The 27,372-nt window shown below is 37.4% G+C and overlaps 2 protein-coding genes across 5 annotated transcripts in view; one reads left to right on the forward strand and one right to left on the reverse strand.

The window, feature by feature from the left end:
• The window catches only part of SRSF2 (serine and arginine rich splicing factor 2), a 3,252-nt gene extending 2,217 nt beyond the window's left edge, over positions 1 to 1,035 (reverse strand). For all 3 annotated transcript variants that reach the window (XR_004254885.1, XM_032212417.1, XM_032212416.1), the window contains exons 1-2: positions 508 to 1,035; positions 1 to 242 (exon numbers count right to left, since the gene is read on the reverse strand). The exon at positions 1 to 242 is cut by the window's left edge. Coding sequence is in view for 2 of the 3 variants with exons in the window: in XM_032212417.1 (XP_032068308.1) it covers positions 1 to 242; positions 508 to 869 (604 nt within the window). In the remaining variant the exon portion in view is untranslated. The remainder of the gene's footprint in view (positions 243 to 507) is intronic.
• Positions 1,036 to 1,105: 70 nt separating this feature from the next.
• MFSD11 (major facilitator superfamily domain containing 11) lies at positions 1,106 to 27,372 on the forward strand. 2 transcript variants are annotated; one of them, XM_032212411.1, is made up of 15 exons: positions 1,106 to 1,372; positions 7,083 to 7,275; positions 7,393 to 7,567; positions 8,904 to 8,959; positions 9,898 to 10,005; positions 12,369 to 12,448; positions 13,516 to 13,612; positions 15,742 to 15,800; positions 18,119 to 18,257; positions 18,755 to 18,795; positions 19,200 to 19,265; positions 19,837 to 19,962; positions 21,154 to 21,328; positions 23,019 to 23,154; positions 24,469 to 27,372. In XM_032212411.1, the coding sequence occupies exons 3-15, from the start codon at positions 7,472 to 7,474 to the stop codon at positions 24,622 to 24,624; spliced, it is 1,335 nt and encodes a 444-aa protein (XP_032068302.1). In that variant the 5' UTR covers positions 1,106 to 1,372; positions 7,083 to 7,275; positions 7,393 to 7,471; the 3' UTR covers positions 24,625 to 27,372. The 2 variants fall into 2 exon arrangements, with proteins under 2 accessions (XP_032068302.1, XP_032068303.1); XM_032212412.1 differs by lacking the exon at positions 7,083 to 7,275.

Here is a 27,372-nt window from a genome sequence, read left to right on the forward strand (position 1 = left end):
ATTTCGATTCCCTCTTCGAGATAGGTGGAGGACTTCTGGATTTGGACCTGGATCTTGAACGGGAACGAGATCTGGACACCGACGAAGACTTGGACTTCGACCTCCTGGCCGATCTGGACTTCGAAGTGGAACGAGAGCGGGACCGCGTGCGGGACCTCGATTTGGAACGGCTGTAGCGCGATCTGCTGCGAGATCGGGATCGGCTCCTGCTTCGGGATCGGCTCCGACGCCGCCTCCTGGGACTGAGTGGAAGAGAGAAAGAGACGGGCGGTTGGAAAACATCCAGGAAGTCGAACACGCTATCTCTGAGCCGACGGCTGAGAGGCCACCCGCCGCCCATTCAGGATCACGTGGCTCCCTTTCCCGCCGACCTCCCTCCCCCCTCCAACTAGTACGCTAACGAATTAGCCCGGGCCTTTTTTCTGCCTCTCCCTTATACACATATCCCATTTAATTACTTTTCTAGTAAGACCGGCCGATAGGCCTTCCTCCCCCTCCCAATCTCACCTTCTGCTGCGACGTCCATAACCGCCGCTTCCATACCGGCGGGGAGGGGGGCCACGGCGGCTGTGGTGCGAATCCGGAGGCCGGCCGTAACGGGCCATCTGCACCCGCAATTCGCGGCCATCGAGCACAGCTCCGTCCATGGCGTCCATTGCGTCCTCCGCGTCGCGCTTGTCGTGGAAACGCACGAAAGCGAATCCGCGACTCTCCTTGGTGTAGCGATCGCGGGGGATATAGACATCCCCCACGCGGCCGTACTTCTCGAAGACGCGGCGGAGTGTGTCCGGAGAAGTACGGTATGTCAGGTTGTCCACCTTCAGGGAGGTCATGCCTTCTACGTCTGGAGGCGGACGCCCGTAACTCATGTTGCTGGGCGCAAAAATACGGAAAAAATCGCAGCGGCCAAACTATCTCTAAAGGTTATAGAGATGGTTGCCGTGGTGGGCTCGCGTTAATACCGCTTCGCCGTCGGCGTTGCAGACCACAGCTCACTTGCAAACCACCATCTCCGACCGCTGCCACGAGCAAGTGAACGAGGTACCGCCCTTCGTCAAGTATTTAAGCGCCACAAAATGGCCGCCGATGGCCCGGAAGCAGTTCTCGATTCTACCCGCGCCCCTCCGTTGTACGCTAAGTCATTCGAATTTAAATTCGATTTTTGTTGCTCCAAAGGGAGAAGAGGATATTAAAAGGCAGTGGTGAGGGCAACTGACATCCATCCAAACAGAAAATGAGGAAAATAATTTTTTTATCGACTGCGAAAGCTCATCTGCCCCTTAGTGCGGAAACCCGGAAGCGATTGTTTAGGCTTTTCACGCGGAAGGGTGCAGAGCGTTAATTCCCATTCCAAAGAACAATTCTGGAAAAGGTATAACCGTCTTTGCTCCTTATAATTTAGTCGGCCTATCGATTTTAACAAACCGTTAAGTGTTTGGCGTCGTATACGCTTGTTAAAAGACAAGACGCTTAGTGCTTAAAATGGCGGCCAAGACTGCGAGGAAGCTGACTAATAATACGCGGGAGCGCGCACGTAACGTGCCTCAGGGGCGCGTGAAAAGAAGCGAGCGAAGATGGAAGCGCGAGGCCAAGGGGGGGAGGGGTGGCTGAGAGGGGCGGGTGAAGGCTGCTTTCTTTGCTGTGTCTTCGCGCTGAATGAGAGCCGGGTCGGCGGAGGGAGGGGGAGGCTGTCTTTTCAAGGACGGTATTTGTCTCAACTTAGAGTAGTTGGACGCTCTTGCAGTTTAGGGCAGCGATTCTGATTGTTGAAGGAAATGAGGCGTAGGAAAATGAAACAATAACCACAGTAGTAGCAGCACTATGATGAGATTTTCAAAGCCCATTTTATCAGGCCTCCCTCTGTGGGTCAGGGAAATTTATTTAAAATGAGTAAAAAAAGGACTTTGTGTTGTAAAGTATTTTGCACTATTCCAAAGATAAGTACGGTACTATGCAATGTTTTTCGAGATATAAAAAGATAGCAAACTGACTTTTGTTTTCTAGGTGAGATACAAAACAGTTTGCTCTCATGGTGGTTTTCCATCCCCCAAAAGAATTGTTTTGTTGAGCTTTTTATTCAACAGGCTTGATGTATGAAGTATTTCTTGCCATCTTGATTTGTTTGCATAGCCTGGAAGATAGTTTCTCCTCTTAATCTCCTGTTCTTTGCTGTGGGGCATTAGCAACATAAATGGCCTCTTTTACCCCTGGAACCAATGATCCTGTCTATCCAAAATATGAATTTTGCTGTCTTGGAAAGAGTGACTTTGTCTTTCAAATGCAGATGGACTGCTGAATCTTGTCCTGATCTCCATCTGCGTTCGAGAGAGAAAGGTCACGACTAACAGACTACTACTGGTACAACTACATGGAATTAGAGTTAGCACACAAGCCAACTAAAGCCCTTCAAAACATCCAAAGCAAACAAAAAAACCCAGCAACCTCAGAGGAAAAAACAGGAGCCATCTACAACATACAATGTAATGACTGCAACAACTGCTATGTAGGACAAACAATAGAATAGAGTAGAATTCTTTATTGGACACACAGGGAGTTTGTCTTTGATGCATATGCTCTTTGTACATAAAAAGACGATACATTCGTCAAGAGTCATAAAGTACAACACTTAATGATAGTCATAGGGTACAAATAAGCAATCAGGAAACAATATCAATATAAATCGTAAGGATACAAGCAACAAAGTTACAGTCATGCAGTCATAAGTGGGAGGAGATGGGTGATAGGAAGTATAAGAAAACTAATAGTAATAGTAATGCACCTTAGTGAATACTTTGACAGTGGTGAGGGAATTATTTGTTTAGCAGAGTGATGGCATTCGGGAAAAACAGGCAGAAGATTGGCAGAACGCATCCATGAACACCAACTGGCAGTCAGAAGACATGATGAAAACTCTCTAATTTCACAACATATAGGCAAACTTAAACATAGTTTCAATTGGGAAAATGTGATCATCCTAGACCAAGCTATGTCCAAAAATGCCAGGGAAATTCTAGAAGCCGGCCACTCTGACAAATTAGCCATCAGTAGACACATAGACATCAACAAGAGACTGCAAAAGAGATAATCAGTCAAAAAGACCCAAGCACCAGCAGCAATCAGAACCTAGATCAGCATAGATTAACTCCAAGATTGACATCAGACCAGTAATCAGGAAAACAATACTCCAAACAAGAAACTACCTAAAAAGCCAAGAGCCCAATCAATGGCGCAGTGGTTAAATTCAGCACTGCAGGCTACTTCAGCTGACTGCAGTTTTGCAGTTCGGCTGTTCAAATCTCACCGGCTCAAGGTTGACTCAGCCTTCCATCCTTCCGAGGTGAGTAAAATGAGGACCCAGATTGTTGTTGGGGGCAATATGCTGACTCTCTAAACCGCTTAGAGAGGGCTGAAAGCCCTATGAAGCGGTATATAAGTCTAACTGCTATTGCTATTGCTATAAAACCACCCCCACCAACACTGACAGGGCAAGCTATTAGAATATGTAATCTAACAGCAAACCACTCCTTACTAGCACTGATGGTGTTACCTACTTTGGGTAATGGAAACATCTTGAAGAAAACAAGATCAGAGAACAACAAAGACCCCTCAAAATTATGTGTGTGTGTGTACAGTATATACACACACACACACACACAAACATAGAGAGACAGAGACAGACACTCTTGTTTCCCCGACAGGGTTTTATTTTCTTTTGACCCCCGAAACAAGCACTTGGCCTTATTTTTGGGGAGGTCTTATTATGTTTGAGGTGCAGGAGGTGGCGAGCATGGTCACCTCATGGCTGTTGCTGTGTTGCAATTTTTCAGGGAGGGCATATTTTAGCGCATGCTCTCAAAAGCCTGATTGGGCTTATTATCCGGGGAGATCTTATTTTCAGGGAAACTGTGTGTGTGTGTGTGTGTGTGTGTGTGTGTGTGTGTGTGTGTGTTGTTTGTAGCCATCAAAATGGTATCACAATATGTGAGGTTGTTTCATATTTCTCAGCAATTTTATTTCCGGTCTCTACTTCTTTTAGTCCAGTATTTCGTATATTTTAGAGCCTTGGTGCACTCTTCTCCCATCTCATTAAATGGCTTCTGTTCTAACTGTGCCTTCCTATTCATTTTTTTAAATAAATGTCAAAGATCAAAAGCTTTTGTGTAATTAATTAAACCAAAAATATGTCTTTTTCATTATCTATGGGACGTTAACATTATGATCTCTGTTGTCTGCCTCTTGATTTTAACTTGCATATATAGCAACTTTATTGAAATCAGGATTGTTAAATATTGATCATTGGCTTTCCTGTATGTGAGAAGTGCAATTACTTGCTAGTTTGAGCATTTTTTAGCAATTCTCTTCTTTTTTTCCTATTAGAATATAAATCAATTATTTCCAGTCCTTTGACCACAAAATTGAGGATAGATGTTTACCGCTACACTAAAATAATGTGGGGATTAGAATTAAACTAATGTTAAAATATTTTTGCAAATATTTAGTGAATAAAGTCATTTTTTAAAGTCAGAGCAAAGTAAGATATTTGAAAATAGTATTTAATGAATTTTTCTGAGTGAATACTGGGAAGTGTTTAGCTGATGAATTAATAAAACAACAAATATTACTTATTATGAACTAGAAAAGGAGAAATACATAAAAAATGAGGGACATGATTTAAAGAATGCTTTCCAGGCTGATGCATGGGTAATATTCTGCTGTCTGTAAATCTGAATCAAAGTATATTCTTCTTCAACGTTGTCACCAACATTTTTGTGGGATATATAGTTTTATTTGAACCAATGTTTCGTTCAAAAGTTGATAATGAAGTAATTTCTAATTCAGTGGGAGAGTACAGCAATAGTGTATATTATCCAAGCAACTAAACATGAAAAATGGATAATCCATAATATAGAAAGTAAATGAGGAGCCAAAAGTCTGTCTTTATTTTCTTGAAAATACCTCATACTATGTTGAATATAACTTCTTTAATACATATTTCAGAATTCTAAAAATAGTAGGAGATACGCATAATACTGGGAAAGCTGTCTTTATTTTGATTTTAGTGTACAGCACTGATTAATAAATTTTGAATGCCAACCTAAAAATATCTTATAGGTGTTATCTTACTTACACTGTTAGTGTTAACTAACTACAGGTAGTCCTTGTCTATGTAATCTCCCTTCTCACTTAAAGGTTCCCAAATGCCCAAATTACCGAAATGCACTTGTGACTATGAGTATGTATATGTGCAGTCTGGAACTAGATTGTAAGTAAGGTTTTTTTGGTGGGTGGGTGTGTCAGTGGTGGGGTTCAAAATGTTTTACTACCGGTTCTGTGGGCATGGCCTGGTGGGCATGGCATGGCACAGTGGGCATGACTTGGTGGGCATGGTAGGGGAAGGATACTGTAAAATCTTCATGTCCTCCCCACTCCAGGGGAAGGTTACTGCAAAATCCCCATTCCCTCCCAATCAGCTGGGACTCGGGAGGCAGAGAATAGATGGGGACGGGGCCAGTCAGAGGCGGTGTTTACCGGTTCTCCAAACTACTCACAATTTCCACTACCGGTTCTCCAGAACTGGTCAGAACCTGCTGAATAACCACCTCTGGTGTGTGTGTGTTGTAGTTTAGAATAGTTGCCAGGAATGTGTCAGGCCCTGGCCCCGTGATGGCAAACCTGTGGCATGCGGAGCCATATTTGCTGGCATGGCAGCCCTCAGCTCCGGCGTGCGCCAGATGATTTTTGGCCTTCTGGAGGGCTGGAGGAGGCCGTTTTTGCCCTCCCCAGGCTTCAGGAAAGCCCCTGGACCCTAGAGAGGGTGAAAAACAGGCCCAATGACCCAACTGGCAGTTCGAGAACAAACTTCCAGTTGGTCCATTGAGCCTGTTTTTCGCCCTCTCTGGGCTCCGGAGGCTTTCCTAAAGTCTGGAAAAGAAAAATGGCCCAACGGGCAAACCAGAAGTTCATTTCAGGAAAGCCTCTGGAGTCTGTGGAGGGCGAAAATTCCCCCCACTCCCGTGGGTCGCTTGTGCATATGCAGGTGGGAGGATCGCTTGCACATGTGCAGGTGAGTGGGCACCCGCACATGTGCGATAGCGTGCACACACACAATTTTGACACACACTCATATAAAAAGATTAGTCATCACTGCCCTAGCCTAAAAATGATACAGTGAGATAAAGTCCAATACTTTATTTGCTTATATCTATTGGACAGAATCTTACTATTTAAAGCTATAGCTTTTAATCTATTATATATATTATGAGAGATTGTAGGGTGTGGATATCCTGAACTTCTCCTTCTCTCACCCATTCCAGCTCACTTGCAGTCTGTTCATCAGGGTCTCTCGGTCTTTCCTTCTCTCTCTCTTTCTCTCTCTCTTTCTCTTTCTCTCTCTGTCTCTCTCCCTCCCTCCCTCCCTCCTTCTCACACACACACACACACACATTTCTCCATACACATTCAATATTGAATCTAGCATTTGGATATGAAAATTGGATGAGGGAAACCACAAATGCATTAATATAATTGGATTTAGTTCTCATGAGGTTTGCCCTATATACTACAATTATATATTTGTCTAGGATGTTACCTTTTTTCTTGAACTGCATTGCACATTTTGATGACTGATAGTAACATTTTGATTTGGAGGGTTACATTATTACATATTTTTTGTTATTTATAATAAAGAAATTTGTTCTCATAGATACAGGTTGCAAGTGCTATCATAAATAATGAGGTTTAGAGTTCATTGAATAAAGTGGGACTTAAAAGAAGTATTAATTTGTTATATACTCCTTTCAGACAAGCTTAGGTTCAGTAACGATTCAAATCAATTCAAGGTTTTCTCTTTATCATATATCACATTATTCAGAATTAGATTTTCTCAAAATTTCCTGGCAAATGAAAAAAACAAAATGTACAGTCATTATTATCTAAAAGATATTTTGTACATGCTTACACTTATCGTTGTGTTTCTATTCTGTAGCATTGTTTAGAATGCTTTCTTTTCCTTAGTGTATAGCTCTTTGAACTGCATTTCCCAGAATTCATGAGTGCTTTTTCTTTTTTGCTCATTTGATCAGCTGACTTGATTTGTAAACTGATCTGTATTTCCTGTCTGGCATGAATGGAAATAGTCTCCGTAGATGTTCCTTTTATCAGATAATTGGTGTCCAAGTCAAAATCTGATTTCATGATATAGTAGATAAATGAAGCTCTGGGACAGAATGTGGCTTCTTTGCTTCTTTGCATCTGCTGCTGTTCTGCATTTGAAAGGTAGAGACTCTTTATTTATTCATTTCTGTTTGCTGGTATTTCCTTTATACTTTGTTTTTTCAGAAAACAGCTGTTAATTTAGTAATGCAGAATTTGTGTTTTTTGTTCCTTTCTCAGAAACTTAAAAAAAGGAAGAAGCTTGAAAAACAAATGTTAACTTACATTTTAGTCTGACAACATTCTGATAAAACACAAGATGAATTCTGAATTAAAAAAACAGTTGAACATCATTGTTTTAGGAATAGCATTCATGTTTATGTTCACTGCTTTCCAAACATGTGGAAATATAGCGGTAAGATAAAATGTTTCTTTTACCTATGTGCATTGATTAGCTTCTTGATGAAACAGAAATATATATTTCAGAATGTAATATTGTCTCGATGTTTGCAGTCCTTTTCTTGCCATTTCCTTTATCTGTTATTATAAGTGTGGATTTCCTGATTGCTCAAAAAGCATAATTTTAAAATTGCAATCCTCTTTCTGTTGTGCTGGGAGAAATTATAATTTAGACTGCCTGGAAGATCCTTCTTTCTTAGGTTACTTCTAAAACATGTCATGATCGGTTGCTACCAGCCATGTTAAACACCCTGACACATCCATCTAAAGTCACCATCTAGAGACTTTAGTCATTCTGTCAAAGTCTTCACTATTCAGTCTAGCTCTGGAAAAACAAAAAAAAGGGCTTGCGATCATCTAACTTTTAGCCCAGAGATTCAGACCTTGTGTCAATCCTGAAACACAGGAGTTAATTGTACAGTCTGTCATATGAAATAACTTTTAATGAGAATTTATCTTATTAAAATAAGGAACCCATATCTCTAGATATATAATGGTATTGGGAAAAGGGGAACAATGAGCAAATGTAATTGGAAAGAGAACGTCTCCTGCTTAGATGTATTTAGGCAATCCTCTGCTCTTCCTTTTTCTTTTCCTTTTTGTCTTGAACAATATGGAGAATAAGGCCATCCTTGGCTTTGCACAGTCCAGTTAAATGTGTCTGATGTCCTGGGGCTAGCCAATAAATCAGAACATTATCTAGAAGCTTCTTTTTGACTCTAATGATGGAATTATAGAGGCATTGTCTAGTTTTACCATTGTATAAAAATATTTTAGGTAATGTTTTTTGGGAGGGGAGTATGGAAACAGTGATTTTTGCCAGTCAGGCCTCTAAGCATGGGATCAACTTACATGATGGTTTAAGAGTACTACAGTGCTGTACAAAAAACTAAGGATTTATTATTTGCCACATCATGATTGCTGCTACAGATGTGCCTCATTTTATCTTCTGTGGGCAAATGCAGATTTGGGCCCACTTCTTTATCAAGCAATATGATGTTTCTCCTTTAACAGAAGGAAAGTGGATATTAAAACTAGTTAGATTTTTGACTTTTGTTTACTTCCTAATGTAACACTCTTGGATGCAAATTTAATTTAAAACAACTTGATTTACTTAGGAGATTAATTGCAAATACTTTGTCCAAATAATTGTAAATAGGCATATTTAATACTTGTATTTATAGTGACTTGTGGGTCTGTTTTGTAATTTAAAACTTAAATATATTTTTAAAAAACAATCTGGATAATAGTTCATTTTGTTAATCATGTTAATGTATTTTAATGTATTACAGCAAACTGTTATTACAAATTTAAATCATACTGATTTTCATGGAAGTGGCTATACAAGGTACTTTACACTTATCTTTTATTATTTATTTATTAAGTAGATTTATATGCCAGCCTAACTTAACACAAGTAACTGGGCAGCTTACAACATTAAAAATCTAGAACATTAAAACCCATATCTCATGGAGCAGCAACACTATCATTTATTGGAAAATTTTAACTTGTTGTTTTTTGGGTACATTTTATGACTAGGTTCAGGCATAATGGAACAGGATGAATTCATCCTATGAGAATGAGGCATGATACACGTATCAGTTCTTCCTCGTTTTCCTTTTTTATGTGTCAGTGTTCAGAAATTCTAGCTTTCAGTTGTAAATTAAAGATCCTAGAGAAGTTCAAACTATGATTTGAATAAGACAGGCTAATGAACAATATACTGATTTTGGCATGTTTTTACTAAACCTAGTTTAAAAGAACTTCCATTTGGAGATCTAGGGGAATTACAGCTAATTTTACTATAGATGAAAACTATTACTATTATTTGTGACCTCACCTTAGAATTACATGCTGTACTTAACCATTTTTCCTTTATTGTTTTTATTAAACCTAAAAACAGGTAGAATTATAATTTGTCTCTGAATTCCCATCTCCAAAGGAACATAATCAAAAATAAACATACTGCACAAACAGTCCAATTCTCATGGATAAAATTTGTTTATGGGTTGGGGAGAGATGTAAAAGAAGGTAGCTTGCATCTTCATGTAAAATAATTTTAGATACAGCATCTATGTGAATTAGTGTAGCAATGTGGTAATACCATGGTGCTTGAAAAAATGTTGTGGTTGCAAACATAGAGTGTGTATATTGACAGATTTACCTTGTAGAACCATTTCCACTCCCCGCCCCCCCAAAAAACTCCAAAGAAATTCCTCCTTATTTTTCTCTTAGTTTTCAAGTACATGTTAATGATTTACTAATCATTGTTATTCCTTTGTACAGTATGGCTGTTATTTATGGAGTGTTTTCAGCATCAAATATAATTTCACCTTCAGTGGTTGCAGTCATAGGACCACAACTTTCCATGTTTATTAGTGGTATCTTCTATAGGTAAGTAAAATTGCTTCAATTCCTGGTATAATTTATGCTGATTTCCGTTTACTTAGCTGCACCTAGAAAACCTGCTCTTGTTTTGTATATAATTGACTGATGGGGAATGTATGATATAACTACTATTGTTATAGCAGCTGGTCTTAGAGTAGAATAGAATCATAGGGCTAGAGGGGACATTGGAGCTGTTCTAGTCCAACTCCCTGCCCATGGCAGGAGACCTTATATCATCCCAGACAAATGTTGGTTCAATCCTTTCTTGAAAACTTCAACAACAACAAAAAAGGGGGGTGGGTGGGAGCAGATCCAGGAAACTGCAGACCAATCATCCTAACATCAGTATCTCGGAAGATCCTGGAAAAGATAACCAAGCAACACCTAGAAGCAAGGAAATTTTTAACCAGAAACTAACATGGGTTTGTCAAAAACAGATCATGCCAATTTTATTTCATTCTTTGACAAAGTGACTAAATCAGTAGACCAGTGAAATGCCGTGGACATAGTATACTTGGATTTCAGTAAGCTAGAAAAATAAGGGATAAACAGCATCAGCACTAGATGTACGCTGCCAAATAACACTCAACGTGTAGTCCCCAATGGAACTACATCTACATGGAAGGAAGGAAGCAGTGGGGTACCCCAAAGTTCCATTTTTAGGCCCAGTACTTTTCAATATCTTCACAAATGATTTAGATGAGGGGAACTTATCAAATTTGCAGATGACACTAAGCTGGTAGAATAACCAGCACCTCAGATGATATATTCAAGATCCAGATGGATCTCGACAGACTTGAACAATGGGGCCTATCCAACAAAATGAAATTCAATGTTGAGAAAAGTAAGGTCTTATACTCAGGCAGGAAAAACCAAATGTGCAGGTACAGATTAGGTGAAACCTGGCTCAATAGCAGTAAGTGGGAGTGGGAGTCTTGGAGTCCTAGTGAACAATCACTTAAATATGAACCAGTAATGTGTTGCAGCAGTCAAAAAAGCCAAAGCCATTCTAGGTTGCGTTACTGGGATAGAATGGAGTACTAAGTACTATAAGGTAGTACTGCCTTATAAAGCCTTAGTAAGACTACACATAGAATACTGCATCCAGTTTTGATCACATCATAAAAAAGATGTTGAGACTCTAGAAAGTGTGCAGAGAAGAACAGCAAGGATGATTAGGGCCCTGGAAGTTAAAACATACAAGGAATGGTTGTAGGAATTGGTTGAGGCTAGTATAGTGAAAAGAAGGACTGGGGATGATATAGCAATAGCGCTTTGACACATATCACTTTACACTGCTTTACAGCCCTCTCTAAGCGGTTTACAGAATCAGCATATTTCCCCCAACAATCTGGGTCCTCATTTAACCCACCTCGGAAGGATGGAAGGCTGAGTCAACCTTGAGGTTACTGAGGTTTGAACTGCCAAATTGCACGCAGCCGGCGATCAGCAGAAGTAGCATGCAGTACTGCACTCTACCCAATGTACCACTGTGGCTCATGATAGTATTCCAATATTTGTGGGGCTGCCACAAAGAAGAGGGAGGTCAATCTGTTTTCCAAAGAACCAGATGTTAAAGCAAGAAACAATGGATGAAAACTAATCAATGAGAGAAGTAACTTAGAGCTAAGAAATAACTTCATAACAGTGAGAACAATTTACCAGTGGAACGGCTTGCGTTCAGAAATTATGTGTGCTCCATTACTGGAGGCTTTTAAGAAGAGATTGGACAGCCATTTGTCTGAAATGATGTAGGGCTATGATGGTGAATCTATGGCTTATGTGCTGGAAGGGACCAGCAGAGCCAACTCTTTGGGTACCTGATCCGTTGCCTGTTGCTTTTCCGTGTTCCATTGTGTCAGCCAGCTGGTCTTCACTTGCGCGGGAGCACCAGGAACCGGAAGACCAGGTGGCTGGCACACATGTGCATGCCGGGAGGATGATCTTGTGGTTTCTAGCACACACATGCGTGCCAGCCACCTGGCCTTCTGGTTTCTGGCACGCATGCGTGTGTGAAGACCAGGTGGCCAGTGTGCCGGAACCCAGAAGAGCAATGGGGGATGACTCCCATGCCTGAAGAAATGGTTCTGGGTGCCACGTCCAGCACGCATGCCATAGGTTCTCCAACACTGATGTAGGTCTCCTGCTTGAGCAGGTGGTTAGACTAGAAGACCTCCACGGTCCCTTCCAATTCTGCTATTCTGTTAAATATCTTGTAAGTGGGTAAATATAAGATTTAGAATTAATTCGTAGAGGTAAGAACAACTGAAAATCAATCAAGTACAGATTACTCCCAACTAGTGATAGAAATTATTTTACAAAGCTCTGTGAGCATGGCATCATGCGTATTAAAACTATTTTCTTTTCAGCCTATATATTGCCATTTTTATCCAGCCTATTACTTGGAGTTTCTACACAGCCTCAGTTTTCCTTGGAATAGCAGCTGCTGGTAAGTACTTCCTCTCAACCTGAAAGATGCTCCCCATTTTATGAAGGACTTTATTTTGCTATTGATGGAATCATGAGATTTGGGTGAGAGCCTAGGTTGATTCTGAGTAATATGGACCTTATTTTCAATTTGCTTTCCCACACTTTTCTCATTTTCCATTGAGGGGAATGCAAACAATGTGTCCCATTCCCCAGTATTAAGAAGGTACCAGTAGTAAAACTATTCTTAACCATTAGTACCATTGCTAATTGTTGCGGACTATAGGGAGTGGTGCTAATTTCTGTTTCAAGGCCATTGAGCCAGCCCTGCCTGAAGACATTTCTGTGGTCATGTGGCCAGCAAAACGTCACGGAGCACTGTTATTGTCCCATCAACAATGTACCTACTTATACACTTACATTTAAATGCTTTCAAACTGCTAGTTTGCAGGAACTGGGGCAAAAATGGAAGATGGTGCTTGGGTCTCAAACCTGGGCTGCTGACTTTCCAACCAACAAGCCTGGCATCTTAACCATTGAGTCACTGCACCACTCCAGAACATTACATGAATAATATAAATATACATGGTTATTCCTTATGAAGAAACGTTCAATAGGATTTGGAATTACTTATTTCCCTCTTAAAGCACAGTCTTAGCACATTAACCAAGAAGTTCTTTCCATAGAATTTAGATTTGCTAAGGATCTTTTTAAATTGCCTTTATTCCCAAAATTACAATAATGAAATTCCAGCTAAAGTGGCATTCACTTTGAACAATACTGTCTGTAGTTTATAAAGTATGCATTATATAGGTTTGTTGTGTAAAATGTGTAATGATTGGAACTTCAATTGGAAGTGTGGCTAGAATACATGAATACAATTTTAATACTTAACATATTTTTTACCATATCATCTGCTTTATTTGAATACTTAAATAGGGTCAACTGTAAGCATTTGTGAAGCAACCCTGAGAAGCATCCAAGAATACAAATATGTTATGTTATTCAACCATTTTCAGATACCAATATAAGCAAACATTAGAAGATTACTTTTCTTATTTACAATAATTATTATTATTACATTTCCAGTATTGTGGACTGCTCAAGGAAATTGTCTAACAATAAATTCAAATGAAAACACAATTGGCAGGAACAGTGGAATTTTCTGGGCATTATTGCAATCCAGGTAAATAATTAAACTATTACTTTTGGTTAAATCCTTTTGTGAAATGAAATAAAACTTCACAGATTGCAGTGGTGTCCTCTGCCTTTTGCATCTCTCAGTTGACCTCTAATTTATTCTGGAGGATTGGGAACTCACTAAACCATTTTTTAGGCAAATGGGAGCTAAGGGAAGAAGAAATCACCCAATACCAGAAAGTGCACAGATGGTGCAAATATAAAAAACCTTTTGTTGGGAAACAAATGTATAATTAGGCTGTATTTCTCTGGATACTTAAAGCAAGATTGTGAAAGTACAACTTATAACTGAGCTGTCAGTTTTGGGGCTTACACAAAATATGTGCTTTCTAAAATTACAGTTCCCTTCAAGTTCTGCTTTCTATGTCAACTATCATTTAAAGAGTCCTAAATGGGAAGAAGAGTTTGTTCTAAATCTATATTGAGTCATTGTCTCATCTGTGTCATAGGAAAATATTTGAGGGCATTCAGAAATTTCCACGATTTTATTATAAAATAAGTTAGGGAGCATGAATAGCATGTTCAATTTAGAACATATTTTGTTTCTAGATGGCTTAGATTGCTTTGACCTAGATCAGGGTAATTGAAATTCAGCTTCTACTTTAGCCAATGAACATTGGTCAAGCGTGGGACTAGTCCCTTATTCTCTACCTCTTTTACATGATTCTAATGAGGATGTTCTTGGGTTGAAGTTGGGAATTGTGAATGATACCTGCTGCTTTCTGAAAGGAAATATATAATTTATACTTTGCTTTCTTATTAAGCAAAATAGGCAAGGTGGACAGCAAGCAAATTTAAATAAAAAATACAAATAATCAAAGGAGCTTATAATAAAGATTAAAACATAAAAAGGTAGGACAATCATTCAAAAGCAACACATCTGTTAAAATAAAGAGTTGCTAAACAAAAAAGCAGAGGTCTGTTTTCAGCACAGCAGGGCCCTCACCAGCAGCACCACTAGGAGTGTTAGACCTCACTGCCCAGCAGTTAACAAGATAAAAACAGCAATCACAGAGTATGTGCCATCCAAAATAAAATGTCCTTTATCAGTTTGTGTAGATAGAAACAAAAGGGATTATTATCAATGACCACTTCCATTGTGGCCCTGGGAAGACTGTATAAGCAAAACAAGAGTGTAGTGGCTAGAGTTTTTATTTTAAAACCCTATGAATTTCCAAGATAGGATTGTAAAGATATGGTAGTTAAACAATGTTTCTTTCAGTTGAGATCAACTGGCAACTTCACTGACACGTTTATGTAGTTTTCTGAGGAATAATTCCAATTTATTTTCCCTTACTTCTTTAAAGATATATTTTCATTTTCCCAGTCTAGCTTGCAGCCCTCTGGTAGTTTCTGCCCAATACTTAAAGGTCTAAGCTTGCTTAGATTTCAAGGTTAGCCAAAAACAGCTAGATTCTGCTACCCTGGTTCATGGATAAATTGGTAGCTTAACCTAGCATTCTAAACTGATCTCAGAAATATATTTTTTAAAACAATGAGATCTGAAGAGGGGGAAAAGTCACAATGTGAAAGGGCAGTGGTATAATCAGGTTGCAGGTGGAAAACTGTCTTCATTCCTACTTTTAATTTTCAAATCAAATGCAGTATTTCCTCTTCAGTTATTTTAAACTTTGTCATTATGTCCTGCTTCCATATATTGGAATTTTTGTTTCCATTATTGGGATCATATTCCTAAGCTGTTTCTTGTTGAGCCAAAATATTTGTCGATTTTAACATTTGTGCTGTGAATTTTCCATGTTTGTCATGGAGCCTTCTTTGCCTGATATGATCTGTTTGTGTTGCACTTCAGTTCTCATAGTTGCTAGCTGTTATGACCAAAAGTCCTATTGACTGGGACTATGGGAATTGAAATCCAACCCACCAGTGGGTATTAGTTTAAAGAAGGCTGATGTAATGAAAGAAAAACATACATACCTTGGAAAGATGAGCTCTTATTGACTGGGTATGTTGGAATCTACTTGCAATGCCAATATAATTTAACATTTTACAGATAAATCCTTGAGATTATTTCAATGTTGATTTGAACTATAATTCACCTTTTTCTTTCTTATATCACAAATAATGCATTAACCACTACTTATCTTTTGTTTACAGCTTGTTTTTTGGAAATCTCTACATATATTTTGCCTGGCAAGGGAAAACTTACATATCAGGTTGGTATTGTTCATGAAATCCTTTGAAGCCTGTGTATTCAGCCTACTGTCTCCATCTTTGAATTTTTACAATATCTCACTGAGTGTACAAATCCCATTTTAAAATATGTTGTGTCCCTTGATATTTAATCACCTACACCCAGACAAGAAGAATAATTTACTGTCTCAGCAGTTAGATAAGAAAAGGAAAAGCTTGTGTGGAAGCAATTTTTTGCCTGAAGTGGATAAGCAAATGCTTTCCCACTCTTCTCTTCTTTTCCATTTCCATTCTCCCTTGGCCTAGCCAACTATCTACCAAGACAACTGGGTGACTTTGGGCCAGTCACTCTCTCTCAGCCCAACCCACCTCACAGGGCTGCTGTTTGGGGAAATATAGGAGAAGGAAAGTGTGTTGAATATATTTGCCACCTTCAATTATTTGTAAAAATAATAAAGGGATACAAATAAAATATTGGATGGGGTAGGAGAGACAGATAGATGGATGGATGGATGGATGGATGGATGGATGGATGGATAGATAGATCAGATATAGAGAGATCTCTATCTAGATAGACCAGTTGAAAAGTTCAGTCTTCAAAGAAGTCTGACTGTATCTGTTTTTTCAGGTTCCCTATTCTTCACTTGGTTTACTATAGCTCATTGGTCAGTAAGGAAAGCAGATTTTACAGTTTTTCAGAATGTAATGCTTTATTACAGTATGTATACAGGCTGAATTAGGCTTCATGCTTGTGTGAGCAAAGCGTGATTGGAGCTGCCATTTTTCTATAAATATAGGTGTGTGTGTGTGTGTGTGTAATGTTGGCTTTGTTGCTTTAAATGGATTGGTTGGCTATGTTGTCACATCTTGATTGGTTGATGGAATTGATGTTTGGTGAGGGTGATTGGTGATGATGTTCTGTGTTGTTCTGGGTCCTGTGTTGGTTTTTGTGGCTGGGACTCGTTTATTGAGTAGGGCTAGTTTCCAGATGTCTGGTAGGTGGGAGGTATCATCACGTTTATTCATGTTGTGGGGGTGTTTCTCTATTTCGATAGATTTCATAATTATTCTCTTGTTGAAGTGTTCAGTTTTGGAGAGTAATTTGGTTCCTTCAAAATCAATGTCATGTCCTGTTGCTTTAAGGTGTTGGAAAAAGGAGGAAGTTTTTTCTTCTTTTCTGACTGCGTTCTTGTATTCTGTGATGCATGCATTTATTCTCCTATTAGTTTGTCCAATGTATGTGTCTGGGCAGGTTTTGCATGATATTTCGTAGACTCCTTGGTTTTCTAGCTGGATTTTGTCTTTGGGGTTTCTTAAGATGTTGGCTATTTTTTGGTCAGTGTTGAAGGCTGTCTTGATATTGTGTGGAGAATTTTGCTGATTTTATCTGTGGTGCCTTTGATGTAAGGGAAGAGGGCAATGCCATTGTCCTGTTCTGTGTCTCAGTTCTTGTGGGGGGGTCTCCCTTTGGATTAGGTTGGTAATCATCCCCAGAGAGAAATCAGACAGATGCCCCAAGCTCTATGGCCTCCCCAAGATACAAAAAGAAGGAACACCACTCAGACCCATAGTCAGCTCCATAGGCTCACCTCGACAGAATTTTGCCAAATTTCTTGCCAAACAACTTCAGCCCTACACAGAATCTGTCACCTCACACGTACAAAACTCACTCCACTTCATAGAAACAATAAAGAAACAAAACCTACAACCCAGCGACCTACTTGTGAGCTTCGATGTCATATCCCTCTTCACCCAAGTGCCTATAAAAGAAGCATTGACAGCTATCCAGAACAAATATAACCCCCCAAGACCTGCATATATGTACACATATACATACACATACACATATAATCTAAATCATGAAACCTATATCTCTCTATATATACACACACACATAGGAAAAGACCTGAATACAACAAACCATTTGTGAAAGCATTTGGGAAGATAATTTCCTCCTTATGTTATTGTAAACATGAATTTAGATACAAAGGCAGTATTACGCCTATTAAAACTATCTACCAGAATATTTATGCAGAGAGTTCTTCCTCTGAATATACTAAAAGTTTTGACTGATTTTCCGCTTTATTTCCTAATAATTGCCTAATTAAGCGACTAATTCCATGACCATACTAAAACAAAACATGTTAATATGCATAGTTATCTTCAAATACAGAATCTTGGATTGATTCGTGAAAATTTACTGACATTTGTTATGAATGTAATTTTGGTTCTGTACTTTATATTTTGTTTTATCTGAAAAATATCCTGAATGTTTTGGCAACTTTGAACGAGTACACTGTTCATTGAAGAAGGTATAACACACTATTTTTCTTCTCCACAGAAAGTGACCGTAGGACTGTCTTCATCTCTCTGACGGTGATCAGTCTAGTGGGCACCGTTTTGTTTTTTCTCATTAAAACTCCAGAAGAAACAAATTCAGAGGAAGAGGAAACCACTTCTGAAAACGTTGCAGATAGCATGTAGGTGCTAATGGTTGATTTTTTGTTATATCAGTATATTCTGCTCTTTCTGCTCTTTTTTGACTAAGAAAGGATGCCTGTGTTTAATGCAGAGAGGCATTGTAACTAGAAAACAATCCATTTGCCCCAGTTATTCAGGGTAGGAAGGATGCTTAGATTTAAACTGTACAGCTACAAGATAATTTACATGAAACTACATACGTAATTTATGTAGGAAAATTAATTTCTGTTGATACATTTTTATGTTGCATGATATTGGGCAGACCTATTTTGATGTGTAAGGGGAATTCATGAAGAAAAGTGATGTCAAAAGTTTAATACACATATAATTTAGGTTATTGGCTTATTTCTGAATCAATATTTCCTATATTGATATTTAATTTTTTTAAAATGATAAATGGTACTGAGTAAAGGAAAACGTTGATAATGATGCAAGATAATGATTTTCTTAATATACTACATATTTTTTCACATTAAATAAATACTTGTTTTATCAGGTCTAGCCAAAGCAAAACATCAAGGGCCATGGATGCAATAAGTAAGTAAAAGTTCCCAGGGCATTTTGACACGCTCAGCAAGAGTCAAATGCAAATGGTTACAATTCCTTGTAACTTGTTTCTAAGATTTCCCTCCTCAAGGAGGCAGAGATATAATGTTAGTAGCAACATTACTATAAATCTTGTAACATTGCCTATTTTTGGTGCAGCTGGCCTAATTGTTTATCCTGCTTTGACTCACAAAGTTGGTATAGTCCACTGATTTGTTAAGCTCCATAGTGTACTTACGTTCAAAACTGTTGAGTACCACCAGAGAAGAGCTCATTATCATTGAGAGAGAAAGGGATATTGGAATTAAGCCCAGTTTCCAATTTTTGAATTACAAATCAATGAAGATTCTCTTCACATCGTTTAATTAAATATTTCCATTTTGCATTCTTTGTAGAAAGATCATTCAAATTGTGTGCTACAAAACGGATTTTGCTCCTTAGTGTCCCAACAGCCTATACAGGTAATGGAACAAGAGTGCAAATACCAATCTTGAAAGTTTATATAGTACAGACATTTGTTATATCTCTCATGTTTTTTCTTAATCGTCCAGTCTTTGGTTTCTTCATGAAAATCAATTAATGACATTGAATTGAGTTGTTGAATTTGGGGCATATTTATGGTAAAAATGCAATTTTGGCCCTCATGATCTGTCAGGTTACTATACAGTAGCAAACAGCAGGGATAGTTGCTGGTTTCTTTATTCAAAGAGGCCTATCCTATTCTGAAGACTGTAATTTGGGGATAATAATATTTTGATTCACCTATACAAAGACAGTTAATGATCTACCAACAGCTGATATAAAGACGTTGCATATATTGAAAGTTCTTGAATGTACTAATATGTTACCTATCTGCGAATTACACTGTTTGTTTCTAAGTGGTGTTCGGTTTTTTAAGTCTTATGAGGACACATATGGGAATTTTGCTAAATAATTATCATTGAAATATTTATTGAAAGTTCCTCTGAAAATGTTTTACTTAAGGATAAATACTTGCATATAATAATGACTGAAATAATGTTGTTTTTCAAGGGCTGGAATTAACATTCTTCTCTGGAGTATATGGAACTTGTATAGGCGCTATTAAGAAATTTGGTGCTGAAGAAAAAAGTCTTATTGGACTGTCTGGTATTTTCATTGGCATTGGAGAAATATTAGGTGAGTTCAAACTGCTTCCCAACAAAATGAAATGATACAACAAACTTTGAGAAACTTGTAAATAGTAGAAAATATTTTCTATTCTAAGTAATAGAAAATATTTTCTGATATTAAATAAATAAATTTAATAAATAAATGTGATCAATGAGTACATGTATATAATATACAGGTAGATAAAGTAATTCAGCAAAGATCTAAGATACTAGAAGTCCAAAATTAATTGTTAAATCAGTTGTCCTCATACCTTTATCTTTGCAAAACAAATGAACAAAGGCTAAACAAGACTCCACAAAGCATTTTCAGAGGATTTATTTATTTATTTTTGCTTTAAATTCATGAATAAAGTTATATTACATATTTATTATTTGCCTTCGTCCTTTGTGTCACTATAGAACAGGGGTGTCAAACTCGTGGTCCATGGGCCAGATGTATCACATGCTGGCCATGCCCATCCCCGTTTTAGTGAAGGGGAAAAAGTTGTGATATGTCACGTGACGACAATGCGACACCATGAGTTTGACACCCTGTTATAGAATATGTGAGTTCAGTACATTGTACAATATAAAAACCAGACATATTGTTTTGATATAATGATATGTGTAATGGTCCATTGTAATGCTATTATTATTAGTGTAATGCTATTATTAATGTAGCGCTGTTTCAGTTTGCTATGACACCAGTCCATTTGTTGGCCAACACTCCAATTTGTTGTGACACCAGTCCACTTGTAACCCAACACTGACAGGGCAAGGCAGTGTATATAAACAGAGAGCAAACCTTACTCCCTTTTAGCACCGATGATGTTACCTAGTTGGATAATGAAGAATATGCAAGAAAAATATCAAGGTCAGAGTGTTTTTAGAGTTCTTGCTTGACATGTACTAGTACGCATTTACTGATTTTTCTTAAAGGGACAGTGCCACCAGCAGATTATCATAGCATCCTTATGGATGATGGTAACAAACTGGCAGCTATTGGAATTTTATAATACAGTGCTGCTAAGGTAGGTTCTAACTATTCCAGTTAAGATATTTCCTTAATGCTGGGAATCTTAAGAAACCAGTCTTCAAGAAAACACTTTACTTTTAACATTTTCAATAAAAAAGCTTGTTCCTTAATTTACCCTGTGAGCATCTGCATTAAAGAAAGGAATTTTCTGTATGGATAATAATTATATATTTACTGTTACAGGTGGAGGAATCTTTGGCCTCCTAAGTAAGAACAACAGATTTGGCAGGAACCCAGTGGTGATGTTAGGCATTGTGATCCATTTCATAGCTTTCTATTTGATTTTTTGTAATATACCAAATGATGCACCCATTGCGTCCATGGAAGGAACAGATAGCATTGCATTCATGGAACCAAGGTACGATTTTTGCTTCTTCTATCCAGATTATTCTTAAAAGACAATTATATATATTTGTTTTTTCTTCTTCTTGGTCACAATCATTTTGTTATAAGAATTACTAGCATTTGAAGATCATTTTTATGTTTTCATTGTCAGGATGACATATTTAACTTTCAGTTTCAAATTCCAGTATTGTGCTCTTTTTTTTGCATTTGTGTTTCCCTATTATGGAATAGAACTAGAAAGTTTATAGAATTTCATAACTGGAAATTCTTCAGTCATATAAGCTCTGTTTGAAGATGGACAGGGTGGGGTTAAACTTTTCTCAGGTAAAACTATAGCTAAATTACTGTAATTCAAGTACCTTAAGCTATCGCCAATTTATTCTGAAATGAATTATGAATCTTGATTAATATTCAATATATTGTTTAATGGTCACAAATTGTTATTTAATCAAATAATAACAGAAACAAAATATGGTATCTATATCATGCATAAATCTTGAAGTGGCACAGGATAATTCAGGATAGATTTGCACTTCTCTGCTGTAAAGTGGATGCATCAGTGGTGAAATCTATTATTATTTTTTGGTCACCGGTTCTGTGAGTGTGGCTTGCTGGTGGTGGTCATGTGACCGGATGAGCGTGGCCAACTTTTTTCCAGGTAGGAAAAAAAATGCCTTAAAAAGTGAATTAAAGAGGGTCTGACAATCGCGCAACTCACAGCATTTTTTTCTTACCTATTCACCCCAACCGGCAGGAAAAAAATGCTTTAAAAAATGGAAAAAATGGTTCCAATGATTGCGTGGATCAGATGTGAGCCGTGTAATTTTCAGACCCTCTTTATTTCACTTTTTAAAGCATTTTTTTCCTGCCAGTTTGGGTGAATATATAGTAAAAAAATGCTTTAAAAAGTGGGGGGGGAAAGGTTCCATGACAATCAGCTATGCTGTATGATCGTCAGAACCTTTTTTTCCACTTTTTAAAGCATTTTTTTTACTACCGGTTCGGGCAAACCTTAGAATTTTTCCTACACTGGTAGCATTTCACCCCGATTAGAACCCATTTGGTTCAAATACTGGAACTCCATAAAGTTAGACCGATCAAAAAGGCATCTTATAGTAAAACAACAGCAATCTTTTTTCTGTTGAGATAAAATGCCATGACAATGTTATGAGGAAGAGGCATATTAAGTTTGATGATTATCGGACCTTACCTGTAATCAGTGACACTAAAAGAGAACACTATTAATAGTCCCAATCAAAGCATATTGAAGATTGGAAGAATTACAGGAATCTAATTCCATTGTTGTCAGCTATTTTGTAAATGTATATGAAAGGTTACGTACAAACAAATGATATGCAATTCCTGGGAGAAGGTGTTATTAGAGAAAAGTGGCCCTCTAGCATTTACTCTGATATCTGTGCTAAACAAACTATAATGTTTGATTTTAATAGTTTTTTTATATACAGTATTTTTATTATTTTAATCTGCAGTTTTTAAAATATTGTTGGTGTTTTAAATGTTGCTTGTTTATGAGTCATATATTTAAGACAGGTGGCTATAAAAATTAAATGAATAAATAAGTGATTGGCCACTTTTCTGTTGTATTTCTCAAACCTGAAGAAAATCAAAAATGATAGAATTGAGCATAATACTGTTTTTCAATTATAATTTTGAGTTTATTATTTATTGCTTCTTTATTTCAGCAAAGAAGTAGCCATTTTTTGCAGTTTCTTACTGGGCTTTGGAGATAGCTGTTTCAACACTCAACTCCTTAGTATTTTGGGATTCTTGTATTCTGAAGACAGTGCACCTGCCTTTGCTATATTTAAATTCGTTCAGGTAATATCTATTTCCAAGTGGCAGAACCAGATGGGGATGATGTTTGGTGCTTTTTCCTCAGTTTTGGACTTCCAACAGCTGCCTGGACTACAGATAGCCCTTGACTTACAACAATTTGTTTAACAAATATTCAAAGTTACAACAGCACTGAAAAAAGTGACTTATAAACAATGCTCACACTTACAACTATCATAACACCCCCATCATGGTTAGTACCTGGCATACATTATTACACAAAATTGGGACATGACTCCCTTAACAACCTTAGCAATGGAAATTCTACTCCCAATTGTGGTTGTGAGTCAAGGACAATTGTAATCCATGGAGTTGAAGATTTTTGGGAAGTGATTTTCCTTCTTCGTAGGGCTGAGAAAGAATAATTGGTCCAAGGTCACCCAACAGGCTTTGTACCTAAAGTGAGACTAGAACTCATGGCTTCCCAGTCTCTAGCCTGATACTACTAAGCCCAAAATAACTTCCAGTTTCATTGGGGAAAATGTATCAGCAGGTCATAGCACTTAGCCAACCTTGTCTCACTTGCTTACTAAGTACAATTAGGCATGATAATATTTGGCAATAAATTATCAGAAATCCATATAGATTGGGCTAACACCCACCCACGATTACCCCATTCTGGAAGTAATAGCATACTATATTGCTGTACAGTTGCCAAAGAATTTTATGGATCTTATCTATTTAGCCATTAGAAATTGAGCATGGCTTAAAGGAAACTTTGCCCTTTGTGCTAAGAAAAAGCGAGAGTAGAATTAATTTCTGAGAAAAGTTCCTGTGATATTATCAAGTAAAAATTATAAAGTAACAGTTGGGTTATGGTAGCAAAGAATGCATTCACAATAGTATCTTTTTGTTCGTTGTTCAATATGTAGTCTGCCTTTCCTCCATCAAAATTACCCTGGAGTTCAAGGTGGTATGCTTATATAGAAAAGATATTTTGGTATTTTTGCAACACTGATCTCATTTACTCCAAATTAGACATAATCCATTAATACATTATATGATATTTAAATGAAATGCAAAATTCATGTATATCAATAATGCTAGGCCATTCAACCTACAATTTAAAATACTGTGCTGGATTTTGTATACACAAACAACACTCTTACAAAAAGTAATCTGTATATTAGACATGTCCAGTTTGGAATAAGTGTATTTGCTTCTATAAAGAAACATGAATATGAAAGTTTATGTTCCAGTAATTAAAAGTGGAGGTGAGATGGCATTAAAAATCAATGTCTATAACTCAGTTGGCTTGTCATTAAGATTGCACTTACAACATGTTTTTTTTCTTTTCAGTCTGTCTGTGCAGCTGTTGCTTTCTTCTACAGCAACTATTTGTTTCTTCAGTGGCAACTTTTAATAATGGCAGTTGTTGGATTTTTTGGAACAATTACGTTTTTCACAGTGGAATGGGAAGCAGCAGCCAGAAGTACAGGTTATCACAACATTTGATAAATGCAGTGTAATCATCCTGAAGCAATAGTCATCTTTCCAAACCACAAATTGATTGGAAAGACTATGGAATACAGATATATTTAACACCACAGTTCTAAAAGGTTTTATTCCCTCATCAATCAATAGTGATGAAGATCACAGACTACAATGTGGAGAAAGAACCCTGTAGAGGGGACAGAAAGGCACTCTCTTTTTAAATCAGATCTACTTGAGTTTAAGAATAGTCATTATGGAAATTCTATTATTGCTGTTCTTTTAATACACACGTGGTTATTTGAACCGTATTCAAAATCATTGAGACTTGAAACTAGGTATAGGATTGCAATCTTACTGTATTTACTTTTTTCTACAAAATTCATCATTGTGCATTTCTAGTAAGAACATAAGGAAAAGGGAAAGTGAATTTCTAATTGAAATAAACACATTGTATTTTACATGTTCTGATAAACAGTTCTGCATAGATTACAGTTTGGTGGGAATTGAAACCTGGAACATTTTGATTATTCTGGGTTTGTACTGAAACAATTCTGGAAAGGTCTTACAATCTCAAACACTTTGCCCAGGTATATTTTTCTCTTTCTCTACAAAGGCTGTAAATTAGCCTGCCTGCTGATTTTCTTAGGGTATTTCTTTTCCTACTTCCCCTTAGTAGCCACTGATTTCTTTCTATCCTAGTTTTTCATAGGATCTCCCTTTGATTATCTCCCCTAAATTGATGCCACCGATTTTCCTACCTCCCTGCCTTGCTGACGTCCTTAGCATTTTCCTGTTATCCGTATCTGAAACATTTCTGCTGGAACATGCATGTTCCAGGTCTGGATGTGGGCCACCCAAAAGAGAACACTTAATGTATGGAATGTTTTGTATCTACCGTACTTACTTTGTATTGATTTGCTGAACATCATCAGAGGAGCCAAATCAGTGGTTGGTTCTTACCAGTTCATCTGAACGAGTAGTAGCTTAGTGGCAAGCTTTGCCACAGTCCCGCTGTTGTTCCGGCAATGCCGTAGGCGCCGCCATCTTGTTTTTGACTTCTGCGCATGTGCAGAAGCATTTTTATTGCACTGTGCATGCGCGTGTGCGCGCCACGGCCATGAGTAATCTCTGCCGGAACCCACCACTGAGCCAAAGTATAGCACTAAAGTGCAAAATAACAATGCTTTACCTTTTGGTAGCTGATGTTGCACTTAATGTTGATGTCTGTAAAGTCATATGTAGAGGTAAGGTTGGATTTCTGGGGAGTGTTTTGTTGTTATATGCATATTTTAGAACTTTTTAATGTATTTCTGAACTCAAAATGGTGGGAAATTGTCATTGGTCTTCAGAAGCCATGAGAAGAAAAAACTAAGAGTCACGAAAAGAGTTCACTTGAAGGCCTAGGGCTGTTTATTGCCCATCCAGTACAGGGATAAGTATGATTTAATTAGATTATCAGTTTATAGCTTCAATTCATTATACACTATATTTTAGTGCCATAATTTCGCTGGAGAGACAAGCACTGAGATGTTATGAATGTATATCTATTCTACAATATCTACAAATATTTTGTCAGGTGCTAAACTGTGAAGCATACCTAAAATGTTTGATTAGTTTAATCAAAATGATTTTGCCTGTTTTAATTCACATGTGAATCCATGTATATTCAAACTGCAATCAATATTCACCTGGGAGTGGGAGCAAACTTTAGTGAATTCAGAGGAGCTGCTTAAGTCAATTGCCTGTAGGATTGACACTGTAATCAGTTAAAACGTATGGTCGATTTAGACATTCTTTGATTAAATAATAGACATAAATTCAATTCAGCTTTTTGTATGGAGTGCACTTTGCTTCCAAAGAGTTGTACAATCCCTGGGGTACTTTCACAAATAAAGAATAAAGAACAGACAATGATACAATACAATCCTCTCTCCCCCTCCCCCCATTGCTTTAACTGAGGAAAATTACAATCTTATGTAATTATAGAATTAATAAGCCAGGCTTTTGAATTCTCAATGCAGAACATGTCTGAAGTCAGCTGTAAGGGAATATAAAAATTGTGATCAGTTCTAGAAAAATGTGGACACAGAACTGTATCTCAGTTTTGAAAATAGCATGTCTCAAAACCTTATTATTACTACTTTGTGTATAAAATAATACTTTTGCTTACCATTCTGTTGAAACAGTACTATGCGGAGAAACAATATTGCATAAAAACAATGAATAGTTTTTGTGTTCAGTATATACTTTCTTATTTGTACATCTAAAAATCATGGTAGCATTGATACTGAATGTTATTTATTTAGTAGTCTAGCCATAACAGCTAATCACTTTTTAGAGACATATCTGTCAATACTAAGAGCTAGGGGAAAGTTCTGCCATTTAGCAAGGCAATTTTTATTAACAGATTTCAAAGTGGTAGCTTTGAATGCAGCAGAAAGTATTACAGAATTGATTTTACTTCATAAAACCAGGAACATTAAAATCTTTCCAATTCTTGACTCCATGTGAAGATTGCGTATGACAGGGTTAATTGATTTGTTCCTTAGATCCAAACAAATAATTGCCAAAAACCCCCAAAATTAATTTAAGCCAAACCATTTTTTTGTAATCATCTCTTTAAATTTATAATCCAGCATCATGTTTGTGGCTTAGAGAGTGAAAGATTGTCAGAATAAATTATTCTCATTAAAAAACAAAACAGTTTATCTGTATATTGGCCTAGAAGTAGTTATTTGTATCCTTGAGACACAGTTTTGATTCTGAATG

The sequence above is a fragment of the Thamnophis elegans genome, chromosome 2, assembly GCF_009769535.1.
Source record: "Thamnophis elegans isolate rThaEle1 chromosome 2, rThaEle1.pri, whole genome shotgun sequence".
Taxonomy (NCBI): Eukaryota; Metazoa; Chordata; class Lepidosauria; order Squamata; family Colubridae; genus Thamnophis; species Thamnophis elegans.